This window comes from Cnephaeus nilssonii (assembly GCF_951640355.1).
Source record: "Cnephaeus nilssonii genome assembly, chromosome: 18".
Taxonomy (NCBI): Eukaryota; Metazoa; Chordata; class Mammalia; order Chiroptera; family Vespertilionidae; genus Cnephaeus; species Cnephaeus nilssonii.
This window is the reverse complement of record NC_137089.1, coordinates 14,146,783-14,162,876: the sequence shown is the minus strand read 5'-3', so window position 1 is coordinate 14,162,876 and position 16,094 is coordinate 14,146,783. Positions and strand designations below refer to the sequence as shown.

Sequence of the window (16,094 nt, the reverse complement as noted above, 5' to 3'; positions counted from 1 at the left end):
TTGAAAGCATGGTGCCCTAGTGGGTGCAGTCATTTAGGCTGAGGGTAGAACATAATTGGAATACAGAGACAAAGAATCTGGGGCAGGGAGTGCATGGTAGTGCGAAGGAGATGGAGAAAATAGTCACAAAGATCCGAGTAAGACCAATCGAAAGTAGTTACCTACAAATAGGGAAGGGAAGAGGTTCCAGAACTGATGATGGTTTGAATAGAAGTTTAAAGAGAAGGTGGATTGATTAAATGCATGGGCATTGATATAGCTGTTGTAGGTGCTGTTATGGCTGTTAAGCAAAGCTGATAATGTGAAACATGCCAAATGATCATTCACTTTACTGTGAATAGCATTGAAGGAGAGATCAGCATGGGTGGTGGTTGGCGTTACAATAGAGGGCTGTATTCAGTGTGTGTGTTATCTTGAAATAGGCGAGAAGGACACTTCTTTCCTTGGATGGGGTGCTTTTTCATTAAATGAATCTAGAAGTGGGAATACTCAGGAAGCTTGTGCTTTCTGGGGGGAGTAGGAGATGAAGTCAGGGGAGCAGGTAATGATGGTTGACTTGGACTGATCACTTGCTTGTGCTGGGCCCTGTGCTGTGTACTTTATATGTTACTTTACTTGGTCTTTACCCTCCCCATCTCCATATGTGTTATTAATACACTCATTTTAGAGGTGAAGAAATGGGTTCAGAGAAATGTCGTAAGTTACCTGAAGTCATGTGTTTAGTAAGTGTTGGGTCCCAGTTGGACCTCCTTGGCCTGATTGTATCATTCTTTGAACCAAGGGGTGAGAAGGAAGTGTGGTGGGAAATGTTAAGCTTTGATGCAGCAGCCATGGAGAGAGTCGATATGACTTTCAGATACCCTTGGGGAAGGGAAGAGAGGAATTGCTAACTTAGAGCATTTCAAATTTGGTCTCTCCCACCGTGCCTTGAAAATGGGGCTGACAGGTACTGGTAAACTAGAAGGTGAAAATTAGTATTCTTTTTGTACAACTCTGAGTCATAACCTGTTACTATTACATTTAAAATCTTGGCAGAATTCACAGGCTTTTTAGCTGAGCACTATAACCCATCTGACCAAATAAGATTGGAATTTGACAGAAAACCATAAAGACACCATTAGTTCAGCATACCTTAGAGCCAGAATTCCAAAGAAAGTAATGTATAGACCAGTAGCAAAAAGTACAAGTTAAAATATGTTATTGGCAAGTTTGGAGGTGAGATTTCTGGGTAGCTTCATGACTCTGATCATATTGGTTTTATGTTTAAGAAATTATCATTGAGCTCAGTGGATAGAGTGCCACACTGTGGACCAAAGGGTCCCGGGTTCGATTCCGGTCAAGGGCATGTACTTCACAGTTGCAGACTCCTTCCTGGCTCGAGCCCTGGTCGGGGTGTGTGCAGGAGGCAACCAATCGATTTGTTTCTCTCACATTGATGTTTCTCTCTGTCTTTCCCTCTCTCTTTCACTCTTTCTAAAAATCAATGGAAACATATCCTCGGGTGAGAATTAACAAATAAAAAGAAATTATCATTGATATTGTTTATTTACATTTATTGTCCAAGCTATGTATAATTTAATTGCATTCCAACTCATTGCATGAACATCACCTTAAAACTAAACAAACTTTTACCTTAAAAACCAACACGACATTTGTTTTGGCAGCTTGGAAAAGCCTACAGAGAGGGAATCTGTTTTAACACTCAACTTCCCCTGCTTCACCTTCTGTGTGCACTGTTCTAAGAACTGGGGATACAGTAGGAAACAATACAAAGCTTATATTCCATTGAGATAGATCATAAACAAGTTAATATAATATAAATTGTGAAATGCTATGAAGGAAAAAGAAGGCAGAGTAAGGAGATAAAATATGTGAGTGGTGGTTTTACAGATAGTGTGGTCAGAGAAGGTCTCATCTGAGCAGACTTGATTGAGGAGAGGGAACGAGCCACACGAGAAACAAGATGAATAAGGACATGGGTGGGTTCCGGGAAGAAGGCCAGTGTGACCCGAGGGAGGGAGCTGGGGCCATAGAGAGGGCCTTGCAGGCGGTGCTGAAGAATTTCATAGCTGTGGTTCATGTGTTCACATAATTCAGGTTTTGTGTGATGTTGTATCCAAACCCTTAGGTTTGGCAACTGTTATATTTATACCATTGTGATATTTTTACTTTATAGGACGGGACAAAATTCATCTGTATTGGGGCTCTATATTCTGAGCTTTTGGCTGTGAGCAGTAAAGGAGAACTTTATCAGTGGAAGTGGAGTGAATTGGAGCCTTACAGAAATGCACAGGTATTTTATATTAAATCTTTCATTGACTAGCTCTACATATCAACATACAAAATGGTGATCATTTTTCTTATGCTTTCCAAGAATCCTTCATTGCATCATCCACGAGCAACATTTTTGGGGCTAACCAATGAAAAGATAGTTCTCCTGTCTGCAAATAGCATAAGAGCAACTGTAGCTACAGAAAATAACAAGGTATGAAACACTTTGCATTGATTGATGAACATTTTATTCTTATTTTCTTGATTGTCTTCTCCCTTTCCCATCTTTTCCTTTTGTCTTTCTAAGTAGATCCACATATACAAAGTGTTTCAGCCTCTGTAGAGTAATCCACTATAGTCTTTTTGTTGTGTGTTTATCTCTGTATTATAATCCAACTCCAGAGGTAGCTTTCTATTTTAAGGGAAGGAAAAAATATTCAAGGTAAGTGCTGACAAAAAGAGATATGAAAAGCATTGTAACTTGAGATTATATTATAGATTGAGAACGTATGAATATTATGCCTCAGATTATCAGTTTGGCTTTAAAAGAGACATTAAATTCTTTTTAAAATTGTTGGAGCAAGTGCTTACTTTTAATTAATGCTTTACATGGCTTTAGACAATCATTTCAGTGACTGCTATTTTGACTTATTTGTGTGAAGAAAGTATTTTACTTTCTAGTCTTACTTAAGAAACTTTTCTGAATTATGTATTTTAATTTTTTTTAGCATTTAGCTCAAAACTGGAATTTTAGAATTCCAGCCCATAGAGTATAAAGTTTTGACCACAGTTCTTTTGAAAAGGTTACTTGTTTTTATTTAAACCTTTACTATTTTATTCTTTAGGTTGCTACATGGGTGGATGAAACTTTAAGTTCTGTGGCTTCTAAATTAGAGCACACTGCACAGACTTACTCTGAACTTCAAGGTGAACGGATAGTTTCTTTACATTGCTGTGCCCTCTATACCTGTGCCCAGCTGGAAAACAATTTATATTGGTGGTGAGTATCACTGGGAGGGGGACTCAGCGAACGCTTTATGTGCATAAATAGGTGCTTTGGGTAGTGAAATACCAACGTGAGAAGGTCAGGAAAAGATAATGCTTTATAGAGAGGGAAGTTTCACTTCGCAGCAAAGTAACATTAAAAATACCTTAAAAGAGAAGCTTGTAAAAATAATGCATACTTAGTGCATTAGAAATTTTATAAAAATATAAAGTAGTAACAAAAATCACCTACATTCCTACACCTCAAAGATATAACTACTGTTAACAGTTAGTGGTATTTTAGTTGTTCTTTCCTATACGTAAATGTGTACTTTTTTTTTTAACATAATTGAAAGCATAGGTTTTAGGGTACTTTCTAATTCAACAGTGTTACTTAAAATGTAATTTTAAGGGTTATTAAAATATTTCAATTTATGAATATTGTATACCTTAGTTATCCTTTCACTCTTAAAAGGAACTTTAAATGTATTCTCTCTCGTGTTTTAAGGTATCAGTATGTTTGCATTGGCAGAAATAATATGTAGGAATATAATAAAATATCAACTGATGAATTTTCTGTAAATTTTAATACTGAAGGTTTTAATAAAAATGGATCTAGTTATGTATTAAACCTATGAACAAGTTATACTTAAGAATGAGTTGAACATGTTAATATTCTGAAGCAAAAGTATTGGAGAAGGAATATGAATGCCTAAATAATATGTATAATTTCAGATTTGTTTAATGGGTTTTTTGGGGTCTTTTTTTTGACCAATTCATGCTTTGTCTTTTCAGGGGTGTAGTACCTTTCAGTCAAAGGAAGAAAATGTTAGAGAAAGCTAGAGCAAAAAATAAAAAGCCTAAATCTAGTGCTGGTATTTCTTCGATGCCTAACATCACAGTTGGCACCCAGGTAAGTGATTAGAATTAATCCTGTCCTAAGGGATGTTATTTCTCTTCAAAATCATTTTCTTCCCTGTAAGTAATTCCCCTCTAAACTGAATGTCATTTAGAGGACCAAGTTCCAGTAGCATGTATGTGGCACATTATTCTTTTTTCAGTAGCCGAGTAACATACAGAGTCTGCTCCAATGTCAGGAGGTTTCCCCAATGGGGCAGGGTTCCCACACTTGTCTGGTTTTAACAGTCATTTGGTACTTAGATGCCGAGTCTGGAGCCTCTTACTGGAAATGTTCCTTCGGTTTGTCTGGTGATGGGGCCCAGGAAGGAAGTATTGTATTTAACACACATTCCAGGTGATTCCTAATGATCAAGCCATTCAAAACATACTGCTCTCTGGGGACATTATCAGTGGAGGCTGGAAGCTTAGTCAAATTACCCAGGTTTCCACCAGTTTCTGTTTCTTGACTCAGATGGTTTAAGACTCCTACAGGTATCTTATGGAAGGTGCTTTTTCTAATACCGCAACCTTTCCAGGAGTCTGTAGAGTCCATCTTTCTCCAGTTGCATACCTGTGTGAGGTTGAACTGTCTACCCAAAGTCACATCACAGCAGAAGCAGACATGGGATTCCAGCTGTCTTCTATTAAATCGGACATTAAGAGACTTGCAAACATGCAAACAATGCCACTTTTCTTGCTGATTCTTTGAAAATGTAGTGTGTTTTTTTTTTTCATAAAGATTGTTTATATTAACACGGGATTTATTACTGTTAAGTGAATATTTTAAAATTTCTCAGTTTTAATTATTTACATATTAAAAACCAACTATATGACCCACATAAAAGATTTTTATGTTCTCAGTGATGTTTAATAGGGAAGAGTTTGAGTGCTGGTGTTACATGATTCATTAGACTTTCAAAGAAGTTTAACTTCAGGATAAAACTTGGCATTTATATTCATTATAGTAAGTACTGTAGTGAATGTTTAAGGACTTTATAATCCCTAACATTTAGACAAACGGTGGATTTTATTACATAATGTGGAGCAAATTTCCTCATCTGACATTTTCAATTCGTTTTTTCTCTCTACCGTATTACTTACATCCTCTGAGTCTTAAAAGTTGTCACCATTTTCGCTGTTACTTTTCTCTAAAACACAGCTGAAATGGAGCTGTTCTTTTTGTTTGTGGCTATTTTTTGTCTTACTCATGGTTGTCTTGTTCTGATCCTTTGTTGGCCTTCCAACTAGGAAGTTTTCAGCAATTACGCACTGTTTTGACTATTACTGTACAGCCTTCAGTATTTCTGTCAGTTGCTTTGGACAGCTCTTTCTCTTCTTGGAGCTCCCCTTCTCCTAGTTAGTTCAAACACTGCTCTCTGATGTTCTCCAAGTTCCTTGTTCACTGGACTCACAATTGCCTTATTACCATGTAGGATGACATTACTATAGACAGGGAGGGCTGAACAAATACTTGAGAGATATACTGAAGAAAAGCTAAACAAAATAGCATGGCACTAACTTACTGAAAGATAGCAACATGTTAACATATTTGGTGTAGAACTAAGATTTTGTTTTGAACCTACAAAAAAAACTGGAGGTTTAAGACAGTCACAGCCACAGAACGAGTGTTCATGTGTTAACATCAGAAAAAATTATTGATCACTTAGAGTTTTTAGCTGCACCTGCACTCACAGATCATAATTGTTGAGAGAAATGTACAGGCATACCTCCTTTTATTGTGCTTTGCAGATAGTGTGTTTTTTACAAATTGGATGTTTGTGGCAACTCTGCATCAAGCCATCTTATCAGCATCATTTTTCCAACAGGCTCAGATGATGGTTAGCATTTGAGCAATAAAGTATTTTTAAGTTAAGGTATATAATTTTTTTAGACATAATGATATTGCACACCTAATAGATTACAGTATAGTATAAACAACTTTTATTGCGCCGGGAAACCAAAAAATTTGTGAGACTCGCTTTATTGTGATATTAACATTATTGCAGTGATATGGAACAGAACCCACAATACCTCTGAGGTGGGCTTGTATTTTCATTGTATATCTTGTTAGATGCTGGACCCTGGATATACAACTCCTGACTTTGAGGTGCATTTATTTTTATTAGAAGGCTTTAATACATGACTTCTAATATGTCTCGCCACATTTCTTCAATTATAGCCTTCTGGTTGGTCCTCTTTCAGGCTTTAAACTTTCCACCATTCTTTTCTGAAAATTTGTGGATGAAACTTCCCTTTAAGTTACAGCAAAGCAGGACATACCTTTTTCAAGAAGCTAGCCATTAAGAACCATTCATTAGCGATCATAGAACTACACTTGGTGACGTATAACTGTTCTTTGATAGTACTGCGACTCTATGTCATTGTTTCCAGTTCTCATACTTATCAAATGTATAGCTGCTTCTGTGTCACTTTAAGTATAAGTCACCAAAAAATAGGATCTTCATATATGCCACTGTCAAGTACAACATAATCATTAGTTATTGGGTAATTGAACAGAACATCAGTAAGATTGGGCTATTAGAGAAATAGAGAGATTTCCAGAAACGATGGTTATATCTTTTTTTGGTGCTAGCATTAGTGCGTTTGACAGTGCCACCTTGCAGGTTATTGGTTTCAGGATGTTCTCTGTTAGTGAAAATTTATAGATTGTTCTTAAATTGAACTATAGATTATTCTATAAATAGATTATTCTATAGATTGAACTCCGCTAAATGCTAACACTAATGTCTGCATACTCTTGTACTTTAAGAGAAAACTTACATTATCCCAGGAAGCTTCTGGCCTGTAGAAAACAACAGTCTTCTGTGGGAAACAAACATCAATAGCTATGAAGTGGTAGAGTCTATATAGAGTCACGAATTAAAGAAAATAATTCAAATTACAAGAAACAGATAAAATGTGTAATTGTTTTGTTCACATTTCACTTTTTAAATTACCTTGTTAGTTTCTTCTCTGCTATTTCTATTGTTTCCTTATGGCAGAATGTCAGAATATTTGCTGCCTTAAATTTTAATTTTTAGCAAATGTGCTATAATTATTCTTGCTCCTTGTTTTGGGGAATAAATGTTTTTAATGGAGACCTTGAAGTCAATGCTTTATCAGCCTCTTGATTGTGTAAAATTGTATTTGGAAAACCGAGGAAGCAATATACTTTCACATGTTGTATTTTTATACACTTTTGAAATAACTTCTATGTCATCTTGATGGTGATTTTTCTTTTGTTTGCCAGGTATGCTTGAGAAATAATCCTCTTTATCATGCTGGAGCAGTTGCATTTTCAATTAATGCTGGGATTCCTAAAGTTGGTGTCTTAATGGAGTCCGTTTGGAATATGAATGATAGCTGTAGATTTCAACTTAGATCTCCTGAGAGCTTGAAAAGTATGGACAAAGCTAGCAAAACTACTGAAGCTAAGTAAGTACTATACCTAACTAATCTTGATTTTATAGCACTTCTAGTTTGCACTGTATATGAAGAGGATAATTAAGGGAGACAGAGGTGTATAGTGACTCAGAAAAGTGCTAACATGATGGGCTAACATCTTGCCGGCATCTTGATCATTGGAAGGGATTTGCTGGTCAAATGAGCTGGAGAGGGAAATTCTGTAAAGGATTTGTAAATTTTTTGATGGGAGGAATATGTGAACAGAAATATCACTAAATTGTAGGTAGCCCACGTTCTGGGGCTGGCTTATGGTTTGGGAGCTCAGTACACCGATCCTTACACCTGTACTGTTATAAGCATCTACTCATCTTTAAAAATATTTGTGTATTATGCCCAGGTCTGTGCTGCTTAGTGGTTAGATGTCAGCCCGAGCACTGAAGGGTCTCAGGTTCGATTTCTGGTCAGGGGCACAAACCTGGGTGCCACGCATGAGTGGGAAGCAACCAATTGATGTGTCTCACATTAATGTTTCTCTCCCTCTCTCTTTCTTCCCCCTCCTTCTTTCCCTCCCTCCCTTCCATTCTCTTAAAAAAAAAAAAAAATCAATGGAAAAAAAATGTCCTGGGGTGAGGATTAACAACAACAAAATAAAGTTGAATAAGAGTTTTTAAATAACTAATTTCTTAATCTTATAAAAATATGTAACTATTTTGGAAACATGGAAGAAGAATATTACACCCCAGAAATAACATTTTAAATATTTTGATGTATTTTTTTCTAAATGTAAACAGGCATTAAAAAGAAATAATTGGAATTTTACTATACATACAGTTTTTTTTTTAAGTTCTGAAAACTTTTAGTTTGCTCAAGTGAATATAATGATTATAAATTTACTACCTCTATTGCTGTTATTCCTCTTACTGTTAAAAATGTAAATTGAAATTCTGAAACATGGGGATTACCATTAAATAAGTTAAAAAAGAATCTTTTGCTCTGGCTGGTCGTCTCAGTTGGTGAGAGCTTAATCTTGTACATTAAAAAGGTTGCGAGTTTGACTCCCAGTCAGGGTTCATACCTAGGTTGTGGGTTCGACCCCTCTCCCCAGGAAACTGATTAATGTTTCTCTTTCACATTGATGCCTTTCTTTCTCTCTCTCTTGCTCACTCTCTCTCAAACAAATAAAAACATATCCTTGTATGAAGATTAAAAAAAAAAGAATCTTTAATCCAAAACTATTGTAATTTATGTCTAATTAAAGTTTTTTGTTTATTTTAGGTCTTCTTTTTAAAAAGGTTTATAGACTTTCTCCCCAATTACATTGATTTTTTTTGTCTTAAAAATAAAAGTAACAAACACATTTTTATTTTTTTTGAAACTTGGTAAATAGTGTTTGAAATATTTTTGATATGCATAAAAATAGTGTAAACGAGATTAAAATGGAATATGCTTTTTAAATTCTGTACATAAGTTTTTCAAGATCTTCCTTGAAATTTTCCATTTATATTAATAAATTTAGTAAATGAACTAAGTGAAATTAAATGTTAAGATAATCATTTTCATGTCAATCAGTTCTTTTTAGCAAGTCATTGAAATGCATTCTATTAAAGGCGTGCTAGTGTTAGTCAGAATCGGCTTGCTTCCAACATCACAGATTTGCATGAGCAGCTGTTTATGTGTGCTTGCACAGAGCACTTTGCTAGAATGCTGGTGAAAACAGCACTGGTTTTCTGTGGACTGTGTCTAAACTCAGGTGAAGTTCCTGGTGGGGGTAAGAAGATGAAGGTTAGGTTAGGATGATGACCCTGATTATAACATACGCCAGGATGATCTATACTGTATATAACACATTGTGACTTTTCTGGCTAAAAATTGACTGCTGCCCTTTAATGAATAAAAATATTTATTTTTAGCATCTGTAGACTAACTCAGTGAAGAGGGGTACTTCTATAATTTCTCATGTTAGTTATAGCAGGTGATGGTAACCATTGTGAATAGAGTTCCTTCTTTGAACTCCAAGAAATTAATGATCTAGTGGGCATTTTTATTTATTTGCTTTTACCATTTTTTTTTTTTTTTCAGTTAAATTGCTATGTTTCCACATCAGGGTTCACTGAAATGTGAAACCTGTTTGCTCAAGAGGCTTTTGATAAAACTATGTTGATAAGCCAAGTGTAGTTTTCATTGTTATTCCTCGATAAGGCTTATTTGAAGCATTGTTCCAAGTTGTTGATAGCGTTATATGGTATATTTTTCTTCCCTATTTTAAAACAATACTAAAAATTTGAAGTAGGCACTGTGTATTCTCTTCAGTAACTTGAGTACTAAAAATACACCATTTTGTACAAATTTTTAGTATTTTATTTACTTATGTAAGAATAATCGTGAGTCTTAAAAATAACATTTGACAAGTGCCTAATACATCAGATTCCTAATTATAAGGAGAATCTTATTTCTAATCTCAGGCCTGAAAGCAAGCAGGAACCAGTGAAAACAGAAATGGGACCCCCACCATCTCCGGCATCCACGTGTAGTGACGCATCCTCCATCGCCAGCAGTGCGTCAATGCCATACAGTAAGTGTTAGTGTAGTACCTATTGGTCAATAGGTCCCAGGTGGACTGCTGTGTTTCCTCAATTATGTATCCCTTTACAAATGATCTTCTATTCATATACTTAGATGAAATCTATAAAGTCTCTTTTACATTTTCTTTTTGGTACTTACCATTTTGTTGTTGTCTAAGAACGACGACGGTCCACCCCTGCCCCCAAAGAGGAGGAAAAGGTGAACGAAGAGCAGTGGTCTCTTCGGGAAGTCGTTTTTGTGGAAGATGTTAAGAATGTTCCTGTTGGCAAGGTGTGTTTGTGTTCAGAATATCTAAGAACTAATTACTAACAGAACTGTAATGCTATTGGTTATCCAAGAGTTTATGGTTGGTGAGTGTTCATCAGCTCTTTCTTCAAAGCTGTTTTATTTCTCACCTTCAATGACCTCTTTAAGTCCCATCACTTAATGAGATGCCGGTATCTCCTCTATGGCATGACAGATAGATGATTATTTTGCCTCTCCCTGAGAATTTATGCTATTTGATTTTTGTGAATAACCCACGTCCCGCGTGGTTTAGGGTTTGGGATCTGGAGAAGGGGCCGCATGCAAATGAAAGAAACGAGACAAGAAATAATAATTTGGAAATTGGGGGGCCATGGCGGGAGCCCAGGAGGACTCCGCTTGAGCTCAGGTCTTGCCATCCTTTTATTCAATTTGGGATACACCTGTAGCCCTTAGGCAGGCAATTTCCAGTAACACACAGACTATCTTATCAGTAAGGATTTACATGACTGTCTGGTGGGGAAGTTGCTCCAGCTACCATTGTCTCGACTAAACAGCGGGTGCATAGCTCTGACCTTTGCCAGGGCTCAAGGGTCACCAGCATTCCGGGCTCCTTGTCCACACATCTCTGCTAGTGAAGACAGTAGGCGGTTTCCCACAGATTTTTAAAGAAATACTATTTTAGAATAATTTTAGATGTGCAGAAAAGTTGCAGAGATAGATTATCTTTTTATATAGTCCATTCTTTGGAACTACTAGACTGTTCTAATGGAGATCATCTCTATAATAAAGAGCCAGGGTGTAACGACCGATCACGACCAAAGGCTGACCATCTGGAAGTCAGCGCTGGGTTCCCATGGCGACCCAGCACTGACTACTGCAGCTGCAGGCCCGGTGACCCAGCAGTGACTGCTGAGGGGGCTTTGAATCAGGCCCGGAAAGAGACCTGAAGAGAGAAGCAGGGGCTGATCTGTAGCATCTGAGGCAGCTTTTGACCAGCACTTGCCTCTCTCTTTCCCTCAGACCCTGGCCAGCAGCCCCACGTCCATTTCTCTCCAGGCCTCCACCAGGGCTGCTGATCAGCCCCGCCTTTCAGATCATGCCCCGTTGATAGGCCCAGAGACACTGACTGGCATAGAAACCAGCCAATCAGAACACCAATCCAGAAGTCAGTCCTGCAGTCAGCGCTGGGCTGCCATGGGGACCCAGCGCTGACTACTGAGGCTGCAGGCCCGGTGACCCAGCAGTGACTGCTGAGGGGGCTTTGAATCAAGCTCAGAAAGAGCCCTGAAGAGAGAAGCAGGGGCTGATCTGTAGCGTTTGAGGCAGCTTTTGACCAGCACTTGCCTCTCTTTCCCTCTGAGCCTGGCCAGCACCCCGAGTCCATTTCTCTCCAGGCCTCCACTAGGGCTGCTGATCAGCCCTGCCTTTCTGATCAGGCCCTTTTGATAGGCCCAGAGACGCTGACTGGCATAGAAACTGGCTAGTCAGAACCAAATCTGGGTCAACTGTGAGGAGGCAGTGGCTGCCCAGGAGACAGAGCTTTTGACGCTGACTGGCATAGAAACTGACCAATCAGAACCAAATCTGGGTCAACTGTGAGAAGCCAATGACTGCCTAGGAGGCGGAGCTTTTGACGCTGACTGGCATAGAACTGACCAGTTAGAACCAAATCTGGGTCAACTGTGAGGAGCCAATAGCTGCCTAGGAGGTGGAGCTTTTGACACTGACTGGCATAGAAACTGACCAATTAGAACCAAATTGGTCAGCAGAGGAGGGCATTTGGGGGCAAGATCAGGCCGGCAGGAGAGGGCAGTTGGGGGCGAGATCAGGCTGGTAAGGGAGGGCAGTTAGGGCGATCAGGCAGGCAGGCAGGTGAGTGGTTAGGAGCCAGCAGTCTCAGATTGCAAGAGGGATATCGGGCCTAAACCGGCAGTCGGACATCCCCGAAGGGGTCCCCAATTGGAGAGGGTGCAGGCTGGGCTGAGGGAACTGCCCCCTCCGTGTATGAATTTCATGCACCGGGCCACTAGTTTTCCATAATATTTAAAAATATTATTACTCTTAAGTCACCTTTCACTTCCCTTCTTTCTGGAGCGTGTCTTGCCTTCTAGGGAACAAATTAGTAGAGGCTATCAGCTGGAGTGCCATTAATTTCCCCTTTCTCTCTGCATATACTTAAAACCAAAATGGATCTATAGTTGTAGAATATCTGCAAAGTAAAGGTTTTCCTGATTTCCCATTAATTTCTGAAATAAGATGTTCTTTCATATGTTCTTAATGGAAAGAGTAGATACACCCACCACACTGCAATTTACAAAGACCTTTTTCATACTCTATTTCATTTGATTGTCAAAATAGAACTATAGTTTATGGGCAGGTTTTCCTTCTGAGAATGTCGCACTGACTCAAAATCAAAAGCAGTAAGTAGCAGAGGTGGGACTCAGGTATTCTAGTTTCAAGTCTTGTGCTTGCCTTCCCGTGCATTGACTATACCTGTGCTGTCCACGATGGCAGCCCCTTGCTGTGTATTTGGCTAATTAATTTTAGTAAAATTAAATAACATTAAAGCCTGCTACTCAGTCACATCAACTCCATTTCAAGTGCTTAATAGCGCTCAGATAGGACAGCGCAGGTATAGAACATTGCCATCATTGCACAGCGGGGCCTCTAAACTAATAAAGAGGAATGAGGGAGGATTTTGTAGATTATACTTATTTTTTCAGTTGATTGCCAAACATCCACAGGCTATGTAATTTAGTTTTTCTCTAGAAAATAAGCCTTGCTAATAGATATCAAGCTTTGGTGAGTTTGTTCAGGTTAATTTTACAACTTGGTGATTATTGAAGAAATATAAGGAATTAAATGCCTCAATGTTAAGTTAATTTAATGAATACCGTTTGCATATTGATTTCATATAAATTATTAATGTAGCATATTTACCTCTATTTCTAGGTGCTAAAAGTGGACGGTGCCTATGTTGCTGTAAAATTTCCCGGCACATCTAGCAATACAAACTGTCAGAGCAGCTCTGGCTCAGATGCAGACCCTTCTTCTCTCCTGCAGGACTGTAGGTTACTTAGAATCGATGAACTGCAGGTAAGTGTGGAGGACTCACTCAGCGGGTGAATATTGGGACTGACTCCTGGGGGATGTTACGAATTTGAGAGCAAAATTCTTTTCGTGTCATGCAGGTTGTTAAAACTGGTGGAACACCAAAAGTTCCTGACTGTTTCCAAAGGACTCCTAAAAAGCTGTGTATACCTGAAAAAACAGAAATACTAGCAGTGAATGTAGATTCCAAAGGTAAAGATTCGACAAGTTTTTCAGCTGGCATATTCTATATCCCCTTAACACTTGTGTGCAGCAAATGAGCAGAATCAAGTGATTTGGGGCAGTTGACAGTTTATGTTCCCTGGGTGTAATGTTATGGAATAAAAAGTATCTGTTGGAATTGGCTTACAAATATGGGCAGGATGGTCAACATTTGGTAGTACTTATTAGAGGTTACTAAAGACATGTAATAACATTTTTACATTTATATGTTTTAAAGGTGTGCATGCTGTTCTGAAGACTGGAAATTGGGTACGGTACTGTATCTTTGATCTTGCGACAGGAAAAGCAGAGCAGGAAAACAATTTCCCAACAAGCAGCATTGCTTTCCTTGGTCAGAATGAGAAGAATGTGGCCATTTTCACTGCTGGACAGGTACAGAGGCTTATTTTTGCTTTTGAAAAGTGACAGGACAACATTGTTATTTACGTGAAGCTTGGAATCGGGCTCTAGTTTGCTTGTTATTAAACAATTGAAGAATTTAGAATTTTCAGCACATTTGAATACTAAGTTTCTTATCTGGTCATTATTACTAACACAACAATCTAATTTAAAAACAAATATACCTATTGGAAAAAATCAGAGGTACAGTTTGGTAGCCATCTTTTATTTCTCTCTGTTATAGGAATCTCCTATTATTCTTCGAGATGGAAATGGTACTATTTACCCAATGGCCAAAGATTGCATGGGAGGAATAAGGGATCCTGATTGGCTTGATCTTCCACCCATTAGTAGTCTTGGCATGGGTGTACATTCTTTAATAAATCTTCCTGCCAATTCAACAATCAAAAAGAAAGCTGCTGTTATCATCATGGCTGTAGAGGTAATGTGACTTTGGAAACTACTTGGTATTTGAATTCAGAAGATACTGGAGTCCAGGGAAATAGTCTTGAAAAATCATTCATTGTCCCTCCCTATCGGAGCCAATAGTCAGGACAAGAGAGATGAGTAAATTAGTGATTACATGCAATTTAAGTGTTGAGAACAGCATACACAGTCTGAGGGCCATTATAAATCCGACTGCGATTGTAGAGAAGGCTTCTCTGAGGAGGCGATGTCTACATGGAACTCTGAATAATCAGAGAGGGTTCTCCTAGACACAGATGAAGGTGCGAGTTGTTGTCTCAGGCATGGGAGAATGTGTACAATCTCTTTTGTTGGTTGTTGCTTTTTTTGGTTAGTGTTCATTTTTAGAGAGAGTGGAAAGAAGGGAGGGGGAGAGACACACACACATGGGTTGCCTCCCACACATGCCCCAACCGAGGACTTGGATCAGATGAGCAACCCAGGTACGTGCCCTTGACTGGGAATCGGATCCAAGACCCTTGGGTGCCAGGGCCAACGCTCTAACCACTTTGCAACACTGGCCAGGACATGCACATTGTTTTGATGGAACCAGAAGGTAGGCTCATAATTCGTGAGTGGCACCGATAAGTCTGGAGAAAGGTAGTAGGGAGTCTTGTGTGCTAACCTAAGAGATATCAGAGTTCCCCTGATAGCTAGGAGGAGAAGGAATTTAAGCTGGCTTTTCATAAGGAAGATTTAGCAGTGAATGGAGAAGAGAAGTTCAGAGGCCGGATTAACAGGCCAATACAGTTATCCAGTGAGAAACAAAGCTTGAATTATTGAAAATGAGGAAGAGGAGGTAGATTGGAGAGAGATTGAGGAAGGAGAAAGTATAAAGTTGATAACTGGATGCCAGCAGTAAATGAAAGGAAGGAGTTGGTTGTACAGCTCCTTAGTTGGGTGTGGTTGATGTGGAGAGGAAACAGGAGGAAGAAAGGGAGGAGGAGGAGTTTGAACATGCTGCTGTTGAGGTATTTGTTAGATGGGTAGGTAACACCTTTGGAATTTATTGGAGCAATGTGAGCAGAGATTGACCTGATTGGAATTAGAGAGGATCGCTGCTGACAGGCTGGAGTACTAGGAGGATGGGACGTAGGAAGGCCGATAGGAGGCTGTTAAAATAGTCTAGGTGGGAGGTGATGGTGGCTTGGCTCAGGAGGCAGCTGTGAGTCAGAAGTGATTAGATTTTAGATATTCTAGATATGTTTTCAGATAGAGCCAACAGGATTTGCTATGGCTAAATATATGGTGTTAAATAGAGGAAGCAAGAGGGTGAAAGTTTTTAGAAAAATGAAATTACCATTCATGGAGATGAAGATTGTAGTGATGAAGCAGGTTCAGGGGGTGGGATGTGATAGCAGGAGGTTGGTTTTATGTATTTCTTAAAAAATATTTTTTTCAGAGATGGAGAGGGAGAGATAGAAACATCAATGATGAAAGAGAACCATTGATTGGCCGCCTCCTGCATGCCCCCTACTGGGGATTGAACCCGAAACCCGGGCATGTGCCCTTGACTGGAATTGAACTCT

General features: G+C 38.7%; 1 protein-coding gene across 5 annotated transcripts in view; it reads left to right on the top strand.

Annotated features, from left to right (window-relative positions):
• Positions 1-16,094, top strand: part of UBR5 (ubiquitin protein ligase E3 component n-recognin 5) — a 130,879-nt gene that overhangs the window by 63,749 nt on the left and 51,036 nt on the right. For all 5 annotated transcript variants that reach the window (XM_079795970.1, XM_079795969.1, XM_079795967.1 and 2 more), the window contains exons 10-20: positions 2,177-2,293; positions 2,375-2,485; positions 3,117-3,271; positions 4,051-4,168; positions 7,406-7,590; positions 10,023-10,132; positions 10,301-10,413; positions 13,342-13,485; positions 13,581-13,692; positions 13,940-14,094; positions 14,345-14,542. In XM_079795970.1, coding sequence (XP_079652096.1) covers positions 2,177-2,293; positions 2,375-2,485; positions 3,117-3,271; positions 4,051-4,168; positions 7,406-7,590; positions 10,023-10,132; positions 10,301-10,413; positions 13,342-13,485; positions 13,581-13,692; positions 13,940-14,094; positions 14,345-14,542 — 1,518 coding nt within the window. The remainder of the gene's footprint in view (positions 1-2,176; positions 2,294-2,374; positions 2,486-3,116; positions 3,272-4,050; positions 4,169-7,405; positions 7,591-10,022; positions 10,133-10,300; positions 10,414-13,341; positions 13,486-13,580; positions 13,693-13,939; positions 14,095-14,344; positions 14,543-16,094) is intronic.